We start from the raw sequence: 11689 nt of genomic DNA, 5'->3' as shown, positions 1-11689 counted from the left end.
TTCCTCACTACTAAATGTTCCACGCTCAACTGTTAGTGGGATTATAACAAAGTGGAAGCCATTGGGGACAACAGCAACTCAGCCACGAAGTGTTAAATCCCAGAGCGGGGTCAGCGCATGCTGAGGGTCACAGTGCGCAGAAGTCACCAACTTTCTGCAGAGTCAACAGCTCCAGACTTCTGTGGCCTTCAGATGAGCTCAAGAACAGCGGAGAGAGCTTCATGGAATGGGTTTCCATGGCCGAGCAGCTCATCCAAGCCTTACATCACCAAGAGCAATGCAAAGCGTGGGATGCAGAGGAGTAAAGCAGCCGCCACTGGACTCTAGAGCAGTGAGACATGTTCTCTGAGTGACCAATCACGCTTCAGTCTGACAATCCCATGGACGAGTCTGGGTTTGGCCGTCGCCAGGAGAACGGGACTTGCCTGACTGCATTGTGCCAAGTGTAAAGTTTGGTGGAGGGGGGAGTTATGGGGTGAGGTTGTTTTTCAGGGCTTGGCCCCTTAGTTCCAGTGAAATGAACTCTTAATGCGTCCCCAAGACATGTTGGACAATTGCATGCTCCCATCTTTGTGGGATCAGTTTGTGGACGGCCCCTTCCTGTCCCAGCATGACTGCGCTCCAGTGCACAAAGCGTCGCTCCATAAAGACATGGATGAGGAGTTTGGTGTGGAGGAACTGGACTGGCCTGCACAGAGTCCTGAGCTCAACCCGATAGAACAGCTTTGGGATGAATTAGAGCGGAGACTGAGAGCCAGGCCTTCTCGTCCAACATCAGTGCCTGACCTCACAAATGAGCTTCTAGAAGAATGGGCAAAAATCCCCATAAACACACTCCTAAACCTTGAGGAAAGCCTTCCCAGAAGAGCTGGAGCTGTTAGAGAGGGTGGGCCGACTCCATATTAAACCTCATGGGCAGGTAAAGGCAGGTGGCACACAACTTTTGGCAATATTGTGTGTGTTATACATCACGTTACAAGTCCAGGTCATATTTCACCCCAATATATGTTTTATGTATGAAAATTGTGTTCCCTGGTCCTCGTGCTTATTGCATCAATAAAAACAATGCATTGTTTAAATGGTGAAGTTTTTCTGTCCATCAGCAGCAGTGAGAATCTAATAAAAATAAATAGAATTACAAAAGAAAGAAATGCATTACACAAGCTTACAGTAATAAGAAAGTGGAGGTTAATGTGTTTAATCATGAGGAAAATAATACAAAACCAATGCAAATTCATCTCGAGTGGTCTATCATTTCTTCTGCCATGAGATATGACCTGGACATTTGTAGATGTTTGAGAAAACATGAAAAATTAGTGTCTAATTGTAGTCCTAAACAAGCAATCTGTCCTTAAAGTGATGAAATGTGATAAACCTGACTAAATTTTGGCTTCTAGTACAAATGTACGTTCAGCTGCCACTCAAGCATCTAATGAACCGTATTTGAGCAGGTCTGGTTTAGGATTCTGTGCCGTTTGAGCAGAGGACGGATCGACCGCAGGCCTGAAGAGTTGAAATGTGTCCCGATTGTTCGTCTTAGCTCTGATTCCCAGTACTGTACTGAATCCTGCTGTTCTCCCTCTGTTCTCCGCTCGTCGGGTGTGTAAGGCACGTGGCGTGATGGGCTGATTGGCATGTTTTGTTGCGGGTCAATGCTGGATGGATTTGATGACCCACTCTGCACTGGGGTTGAGCTCCAGGAGAGCCTTGATGTACGTCTCTTCATCCAGACATCTCTCCTCTGCACACACACAGACACACACATTAGATTAGGGATGGATATCGTTAAGGTTTTAACAGTATTACTACTCTTACCGATACTGCTTATCAGTCCGGTACTTTAACAGTATTCCTATCGGTACTTTTTGAGATTTTTATATATATATATAATTCTAGTAATCAAATGTAAAATAACACTGCATAGTTTATCATAAATAGCCTAAATTAATGCTTATTAAAGCTGAAGTTATTCAATCAAGAGCTGTGAGTGATTTTCTCTTTGCATTTGGTTGTTTAATTCGCAGTAATTCGTCCTCATGTTTATTTACACCGCTGCCTCTTTAAGACAGACGTGCAGATGACTGATAATAGGCAGATGCACCACACTTTCTCCCGGCTATAACCATAATAACGACGTCCATTTTAGACACAAACTGTGTTGTGTTTAAGAGACTCTCCAAGCCAGTCATTTTGACACAGATGTTTGTGTTCATTTGATCATTTAGACGCGAGTGTGAAACCGAAAGTGTAATCTGCTCGTCTCGTTGCGGCTGTTTCAGAGAGCGTGCCAACTTGGGAACAATCTCTTGCGCACATTTTTGTGCTTTTAATCGCTCTTTTTATTATTAAACGCGTCCCACAATTTACCAACAGTAGCTAGACTGTATTTTACAACAATCACTGATCGCGCTGATTCTGTCATTACGTTTGAGTTTTATGGAGAAATGACAGCGTTGCTGCAAAGGGAATTAAGTTGCGCTAGACATAAATATTATTATTATAATCTTTGGAAGCCAAAATCGAAAATAAAATCAATGCGCTCTCTCTCACACACACGTCACAGGTATTTTCAAGAGTACCGACAGCAGAACCGATAACATCCGAGCTTATCGATACAACAGCCTTTTCAAAAATGTAATGTCGGTTTTCGTACCATCCCTGCGTCAGATACAGCAAGGACTAGAGCGCGCATCCGGGATTCATGCAGATGTTTTTAGGGAAGGAAATACTTTTAGAGAGACTCTAAGAATGTGCCAAGCATGTTCTCGGATTGATCAGATCAACACCTCAAAAACCATCTGAAGATGAAGCGGTTTTTAAAGAACCTTTAATATCCATAAAACCTTTCCATTGCACAAAAGGTTATTTAGACTAAAAAGTGGTTAGAAAAACTGATTTTTACTGCAGTAAAAGTACAGAAGTATTTGTTTTCAAAAGTACCTAAATATCAAAAGTAAATGTGCTTTTTCTGCCAGTGCATTATTGTATTATAGTTGTATAAATGCACATTATGCCATCATGGTTTAAGCCAGTCAGTGACGCTCCATCTGACACACTAGCAGACGACTAACTTAAACTCATTTAAATACTTGTAGAAAAGTTACAAAGCTCTTTATAAAGCGCTGTCACTTTAAGGCCGAATGCACAGATCCAATACACTGATACACATCTGATACTCTCACAGCTTTACTCTTCTCTTTCTCCCAGATGTTTACATTTTTAACATTTTATGAGACATACATCAAGTGTATGCCAACTAAACTTGATTTTTTTTTTTTAAACTGAAACGTGGTAAGCATGGCTATGGGTGAACACACTGTGCAGATGTACATTTTTCTTCCATTTTGCTATAAACTGATCAGTGTTCAAAAAAAGACTTTCAGAGCTGCGACAGAAACGACTTTCCACTTCGAGGACCTTGATAGAAATGTAGTGGAGTAAAGAGGAGGATATTTGTCTTTCAGATGGAGTGAAGTTAAAGTCAGAAGATTACAGAAAAAATAATACTCCAGTAAAGAACAGATACTCAAACAGTGAACTTTAGTACAGGACTCGAGGAAATGAGCTGAGTTACGGTCCAGCTCTGGTGAATGCTGCTGAAGATTAAAAAAAAATAGTATGGGATCAGATTCCCGCCAAATATATCGCTGTCATCCATAAAAAAATTCTAAGCATGAAAAAAGAATTTAAAAAACACGTGAAAATATAACACACAAAACTGAAAAATCAATGCAAAGTTAACCAGAATCACAAACAACGCGGTCACAGAAATAAAAATAAGCGTGAGTCAAACATTTAAACAAGTTTAAATTATATTGCACAACTGAATCACGAATTAAATATTCCCAGAACGTTCCTGCTGGTGTCAAAGACGTCACCTAACATCTCCAGCACATTATTAGAGGACCATGTGGAACGTTCTGTTAACATCCCTAATGTCCTTTTTGTGATGTTGCTGTGTGACCATAGAATAACCATTTAAAGTCATTTCAGGAACTGCAGCACTCAGAAGGTTCTCTAAAGGGTCGGGATTGTGTCACCTTTAAAGGATTCGTTCACTTTTAAAATAAACTTTTGCTGATAGTTTCCTCACCCTCCGGTCATCCAAGATGTTCATGTCTCTCTCTCTTCAGTGGAAAAGAAAAGAAGGTTTTTGATGAAAATATTCCAGGATTTTTCTCCATATAGTGGACTTCAGTGGGCCTCAAACGGCTCAAGGGCCAGATGAGTTTCAGTGCAGCTTTAACGACAGCAGACGATGAATAAGGGGCGCATCTAGACAAACCATCGTCATGTAATACGCAATTACACATCTAAACGCTAATAAGAAACTGTCATTTGGCCCTTGAGCCGTTTGAGGCCCACTGAAGACCATTATATGGAGAAAAATCCTGGAATGTTTTCATCAAAAACCTTCATTTCTTTTCCACTGAACAATGCAAAAAATGCTCTTCTTCCTCAGTATTTTTGTCTTGTTTCCAGTCCAAACATCTAAAAATTCTTAAAACAAGAAGTATTTACTAGACAAGCAAAAGTAATTGTCTTGTTTTGGGAAAAATAACTCAAAATGAAGAGAGTTTTTGCTTAAAATAAGATAAATAATCTGCCAATGGGGTGAGAAAAATAATCTTAATTCAAACAGAAAACAAGATTATTTTTCTCACCCCATTGGCAGATTATTTATCTTATTTTAAGCAAAAACTCTCTTCATTTAGAGTTATTTTTCCCCAAAACAAGACAATAATTTGTACTGGTCTAGTAAATGTTTCTTAATGTAAGACTTTTTAGATGTCTTGACTAGAAACAAGACAAAAATACTGAGTAAGAAAAGCATTTTTTGGAGTGAAGACAGACAGACAGGGACATCTTGGATGCCATGGAGCAGGTGAGCAAATGATCAGCAAAAGTTTATTTAAAAGTGAACTCATCCTTTAAAGAAGTTTTCGGGAACATCGTCTCCATGGTTATGAATTGTATTGGGCATGGTGTGACCATTAATGTGAGCCTGTACGTGAGGAGGGTGAGATACTCACTGATGTTTCCTCCCATCTCATACAGACACAGATCTTCTCTTTTCACAGACAGAGACCTGTAACACAACACACCGTCATCTCACTGAGCACAACACACCACCTTTCACTACAGCCTGAAGGGTGTGTGTGTGTCTGTAAGTGTCTCTGTAAATGTGTCTGTAAGTGTGTGTATGTGTCTGTCTGTAAGTGTCTCTGTAAATGTGTCTGTAAGTGTGTGTATGTGTCTGTCTGTAAGTGTGTGTCTGTAAGTGTCTCTGTAAATGTGTCTGTAAGTGTGTGTATGTGTCTGTCTGTAAGTGTCTCTGTAAATGTGTCTGTAAGTGTGTGTATGTGTCTGTCTGTAAGTGTGTGTCTGTAAGTGTCTCTGTAAATGTGTCTGTAAGTGTGTGTATGTGTCTGTCTGTAAGTGTGTGTCTGTAAGTGTGTGTATGTGTCTGTCTGTAAGTGTGTGTCTGTAAGTGTCTCTGTAAATGTGTCTGTAAGTGTGTGTATGTGTCTGTCTGTAAGTGTGTGTCTGTAAGTGTCTCTGTAAATGTGTGTAAGTGTCTCTGTAAGTGTGTGTTCTCACCGCTCTTGACTGAGGAAGCGTGTCAGGACATCTGAGGCCTTCAGGTCCTCCGTCAGCTGTATGGCCATCGACACCATAGAGAACTGAGGAGCCTGAACTCGAATGAAGCCTCCTTCAGCCTGGGCACACACACACACACACACATCTACAATACAGCCAAACATGTACTCCAGTAAAGCACGCTCTTGTCCTGGGATACACACCCTTGCATCGAGTATTTCAGCCTGTGTGTGCGGTTATAACCAGAATGCATTGCTCCGGCTCTGACAGTCAGTGCGTGCAGTACTGCTGAGCCTCCACTGGGTGGCAGAGTGGAGCGTCTCACTCACATTCTCACACACTGATTCATTCAGCCGGCTGGGACACACACACACACACGTTTTTGTGAAATGTAGGGACATTCCAAAGGCGTTGTTTTTATACTGTACAAACCGTATTTTCTATCCCACCCACACTACAAAAAATGCTCTTCTTACTCAGTAATTTTGTCTCGTTTCCAGTCTAAATATCATATTCTAAAATCAAGATGCATTTACCAGATAAATAAAACGACATAAGATATTTTCCCTGTTTTCTTAAAAATAAAATCAAAATGAAGTGAGTTTTTGCTCAAAAAACTCCTCCTGTGTGATTTATAAGCCTTTTGTAAAGTGGGCCCATGGGTAATGTCCTCATATTTCACCCTCTCCTGTAATACCTGTGTCATACCCATGGCATTATACACATTTGAGTCCTCATGTCACAAAAACAAGCACACACACACGTCCTACATCGGTGTGATTTGTTCTCTCACCTCATTGCTTCTCTCCTGTTTGTCAGAGGCCCGCTCGCGGTCGTAGGCCATCTTCTTCAGTAGTTTTTTAACCGCTCTGTCTCTGTTCATCTTCCTCTGGTTCTCCGTGTTATGCTTGCGCACCTGATTCAGGATGAACTTGGGAATCTGAGACACAAAGAAAGACTCCTTTACCACCGTCATCACCCTAATGAGGAGGGTAGTGATAATATAGTAAATGGTTACTTTGGCTCATGCATACACACACACACCTATACATTCACACACTTATTTCACGTCTGGAATTATGTGATTACTGTCAGTTACTGCACTATTATGTTCTGTATGTCTGCCTGTCTGTCAATTTAAAAAAAACAAGACTCATTTGAGCAACCAATAGAGACAGAGCGACAGGCGTCATAATCTGAAGCCACGCCCACCGGGGGAAACAAACCAGCCGTCTCCATTTGCTCTTTTATTGCGGGAAGCGCCTCCTTGTTATTTTTGACTTATTACAAAAAACGAACAATGTCTAAAAGCTGATATGTGACGAGGTGTGCAGAAAACAAGATAAACAACACAGAACCAAACACCCAGACGTGTTTATGAGCTGCTGACCCAAAAAACGAGCGTTTAAAGACATAAAAGTGCATGAGACCGAGCGGGACATGTTATATTACACTGAGATCGACACACACTGGAGGAGAAAGTAATCAGAGACAGGAAATATAAAACTGACATTTGGATATTTGACTGAATGTTTACTGCACACGTAGACAAACAGAGACATACTGAGTGTCCGGATCCCCAAACTGAGCCATTCTTCTGCTGGAGCTTCACGTCTCATTGCCCGTGTCCACTTTTGTCTCCTCAAACGCTCGTTTCTTAGGGTCGACAGCTGATATAAACTGAGTTCTGTGTTTTTTAGCTTGTTTGCTGCACACCTCGTCACAGATCAGCTTTTAGACATTCTTCTGTTTTTGGTAATAAGTCTGAAATGACACGGAGGCGCCTCACGCAATACAAAGACAATGGAGAGCGCTGGGTTGAATTAAATACACTCGGTCTCTATGCTGTAAATGTAAGAACGTTCAGATCTTTTCAATGGAAAACCAGTGTGTGTGTGTGTGTGCTTGTTTTTGTGACATATGAGGACACAAATGTGTATAATGCCATGGGTATGACACAGGTATTACAGGAGAGGGTGAAATATGAGGACATTACCCATGGCCCCACTTTACAAAAGGCTTATAAATCACACAGGAGGAGGTTTTTTTTAAGAAAGTAAAAATGTTTCCTGTGATGGGTAGATTTAGGGGCTGTGTGTGTGTGTGTGTGTTGGTGTGATGGGTAGGTTTAGGGATAGGGGCAGTGTAAGGGGATAGAAAATATGGTTTGTACAGTATAAAAACCATTAAGCCTATGGAATGTCCCCAATGTCACAAAAACAAACGTGTGTGTGTGTGTGTGTGTACGTACGGTCCAGAGCAGGTTCTGGTATCGGATGAGCAGCCGCACGATGTTGGCGGTGCCGGTGGCCATGGCGAACTCCTGCTCTTCACTGATCTTGCTGCGGAAGCCTTTGCACATGAAGATATTGGGCGCCATCACCACTGCAACGTTATTCAGGGTCATCTTATTCCTGTCCTTACGTTCAATCACTCTCTGGAAGAACTCCATCAGAGCCTGAAACACACGGAACAGCCCGGCCCAATCGGGCTCAGTGTGAACGGTGCTGTACACATTGGCCATTATATCCCATACTCCAGACTCATATTCCCAAACCTCTGTGGACTTTCAGACCATATTTTACAGCATTATTTTCAGCTTTATGTTGGGTGTGTAGTGCTCACCTGTAAATGTTGTAATGTTCTCAGGTTTTTTCATTGATTTTCTTGAAGTGACAATAAAAATCATGCGCACTAGATTTTTTTTCAAGCTTTTTTGGGCTTACGCATTACAATTTCTAGTTTTGTATATACTATAACTTATTTCCTTTGTGTGTCACTGCCAACTTACTATGAAGAAAACGAGAGCATGGATGGCAAATGAATTAAAAGAGATCTATTTGTTCAAAATTTGATAATGTCAAAATTTCGATAATTGATCTAATATCAAGGCCTAGTGTCCAATGTAACGCATCCTCTGTGGCGGCGGAGAAACCATGACCTGAAATGGGCTGATAGCAAATAGGACACGCAGACGTATTGTGCAAAGTTCAAGAGTTAATATAAAAAGACTGGTAATGTACAAAAGTGTTCAAGATGTGGCTTTCTTTAGGCCGGTACCTCTAATATCAAAGCCTAATGTCCAAATGAACACATCTTGAAATGAAATGGGCTGATGGCCAGTGGCGTAACTTTGTTTTAAAAAGTGGGTGGGACATAAATTGCGTATCATATGCACGCGAAAAACTGCGTACTATATGCACGCCAAAGCTCATGGGGGGCACTCATACGTCAAAATGAGCTTTGGCGTGCATATGATATGCACTATATGGCGTGTTAAGCGAGGTTGCATTGCTGATACAATGTTATATCAGATGTAAAATATGTACAATAACAATTGCAGAAAATTTTGTATTAAGATATCCGGAAATCAATCAAATAGTTCATTTATTGATATAGATCTTGTTTAATTATTGCATCTAAACACAATATAGCGTTGTGCCAAGATTATTCACGTGAATAAAGGCATATAGATTTACACACTTTGCTTATAATCCCTGGTCTAGTCTGTTAAACTTGTCAGAAGTTCTCGTTTCTAATCTGCCCTCGTAGCCTATTTTCTCTCTCATAAAAACCGAATATCATCAGAACATCAAGAGTAGGGACAGTTTTTGTGCATTTTGTTTCGTGATCTGACCGGAACAAATAGAAAGTCTCTGCAACGGCGTTAAGCGTTAGATTAAAGCGCTCGTCTGTGTGGAGACTGCATGAGCCATGAGAGAAATCTGCAGCACTGATAACAGCGGCAACGAGCGCCAGATCGCCTCTTACTTAACAAACGAACACAATGATGCTCTTCTAGTTAACCAGAGATGTTGTGTTTGTATTAGTAAGGCTCATCCGTGAAGCAAGATGTTTTTAAAAAAGTGGTGACGACATGTCCCACCTGTCCCACCCGCAAATGACGCCTATGCTGAAGGCACAATACGGCTGCGTACATTATTCTAAATGCCAAGTTCAATGGTCTATAAAAAAGATTGGTACTGTAAAAAATGTGGCTTTCGTTGGGGCAGTTTGTCTTATTTTAAGGCCTTAGGTTTGCTTTAATGCCTCGTCTGTGGTTGTGGAGAAACCTCGCGCAAAACGGGCTGATGGTGCAATAGGTGGCTCAGTCCTATATGCTGTTGAACGCTTTAAAGGGATAGTTCACTTTGAAATTAAGTTTGGATGTGTTTTATCTTCCCTCATGGGCATCCGAGATGTAGGAGTATTTGTTTCCCCAGTAGTTTCAATTTTGATCATTTTAGTACACCACAGGAAACACGCACGCGCGCCCTCGGATCAGTCGTAGTGGTGTACAAGAGGTAAAAACGATATAAATACTGTTGGTTTTCTCACACACACCGCTGGTTTGGTGTCTTAGGCCATCAGTGTGTACTTGCGATGGGGGATTGTTTAATCTGGACTTCTCTGTGTTTGCTCTTTGAGGTGGTGACCATAGACTTGCATTATGTGAGGCACAGACAACAACGGTTTGACCTAAAATGATCCAAATTGAAACGACTGGGGAAACATATACTCCTACATCTTGGATGCCCATGAGGGAAGCTACCACATATCAACATTTAATTTCAAAATGAACTATCCCTTTAAGTCCATAAAAGGACCTTTGCAAATATGAACAATATAGAGTCTCTGTAATACTGTGAGGAGAAAACCAAAACTCTTAAACCTGCATTTTTGCATTATGAAAAAGTGCACCTTGATTTCAATCAGTCGTGTTTGACAGTCAATTTTCTATTATAGAGAATGAAATAGGGGCAATCGTCTGGAAATGCAAATATATTATATTATCCATATATTTCCTGACTATGAAAGTGAGCAGAATGAAGTCCTGTGACTGTCGTACCTTGAGTGTGTCTCTGTTGGGTTCGGGCAGCAGGAGCACCAGCAGATTCAGAGCCTGTAGCTGCTGCTTCTTAGTGGGCAGCTCTGCTCAGAACACACACACACACACACACACCATCACAATCAATTACACACAACACAGATCACACACACTTTAAAGGCCCTGATATACTCACAGCAAAGGTTTACAGAGTGTACACTTTAGCCATTTCAGACTGCAAATCAGCTTAGTTTTGGCCTGATTTTGTTCGAAATTACGTCACACCAGTTTCTTAAAGTTCAAGTCAGTATATCAGGGCCTTAAAGGGTTAGTTCACCCAAAGAATTAAAAATTCAGCGTATTGATTCATGATTCGGATCAATGATTCATAACCGTTTGAATCTTTATTTGAGGATTGAACACAAACCCGGAAGAGAAGCCAATGTTGAATAAAGTCGTAGTTTTTGTTATTTTTGGACCCAAATGTATTTTGGATGCTTCAAGAGACTCTAATTAACCCACTGATGTCTCATATGGACTACTGTGATGATGTTTTTATTCCCTTTCTGGACATGGACAGTATAGTGTGCATACACTTGCATACGCTCTCGGACTAAATATAAAATATCTTAAACTGTGTGTGAAGATGAACGGAGGTCTTACGGGTGTGGAGCGACATTAGGGTTAGTTCACCCAAAAAATTCAAGCGTAGGACTCACTCAGCACAGAGGTGAAGGCGTTGAAGTATTGTACGGTCAGCAGAGGATACGGCAGCTCGCGGATGAACAGCTTGAGGAGACTCGCGGCGTCGTGCTGTTTCAGGCTCTCCCATGGAAACATGCCTTCATAAAACTTATGCTCCAGTTCCTGACAGACTGCCTGGGAAACACACACCACAAAATAGTTCACAATGATGTGATGACTACAGAGATACACACACAGGCAGCACGGCTGTCTCACCTTGACTCTGGTGGCGGCTCCAGGTATCCGGAGAACTCCCTCCGTGTCCAAACCCTGCTCCTCGATGTGGGACATCAGCTGAAAAACAACACATTCGAGTGGAGCTCAAACTCTCATCCGTCCTTTATTTGTTCAGTGAGAGTATAAATGAGCAAAGCAGTTTGGGCTCAGTGAGGTTTTTTTCTTCTGCTCACGCAGGCCACATGCATTATAACACCAGATGAAGCCTGTATTTATAGTGCATCATACAGGTGTCATTAAGGTAATATAAAGCACGCATAAACAACCTTAAAACAGTGG

At 41.3% G+C, this 11689-nt stretch overlaps 1 protein-coding gene across 2 annotated transcripts in view; it reads right to left on the bottom strand.

Annotated features, from left to right (window-relative positions):
• Nucleotides 1–1165: 1165 nt before the first annotated feature.
• The window catches only part of arhgap18 (Rho GTPase activating protein 18), a 50121-nt gene continuing 39597 nt past the window's right edge, over nucleotides 1166–11689 (bottom strand). For both annotated transcript variants that reach the window (XM_067416681.1, XM_067416682.1), the window contains exons 8-15: nucleotides 11390–11467; nucleotides 11149–11308; nucleotides 10451–10533; nucleotides 7853–8059; nucleotides 6395–6541; nucleotides 5602–5720; nucleotides 5034–5089; nucleotides 1166–1741 (exon numbers count right to left, since the gene is read on the bottom strand). In XM_067416681.1, the coding sequence (XP_067272782.1) occupies nucleotides 1650–1741; nucleotides 5034–5089; nucleotides 5602–5720; nucleotides 6395–6541; nucleotides 7853–8059; nucleotides 10451–10533; nucleotides 11149–11308; nucleotides 11390–11467 (942 nt within the window). In that variant the 3' untranslated portion in view covers nucleotides 1166–1649. The remainder of the gene's footprint in view (nucleotides 1742–5033; nucleotides 5090–5601; nucleotides 5721–6394; nucleotides 6542–7852; nucleotides 8060–10450; nucleotides 10534–11148; nucleotides 11309–11389; nucleotides 11468–11689) is intronic.

Source organism: Pseudorasbora parva, chromosome 15 (assembly GCF_024679245.1).
Source record: "Pseudorasbora parva isolate DD20220531a chromosome 15, ASM2467924v1, whole genome shotgun sequence".
Classification (NCBI taxonomy): Eukaryota; Metazoa; Chordata; class Actinopteri; order Cypriniformes; family Gobionidae; genus Pseudorasbora; species Pseudorasbora parva.
Note: the sequence above shows the minus strand (reverse complement) of the source record. Positions and strands in the feature narration are given on the sequence as shown.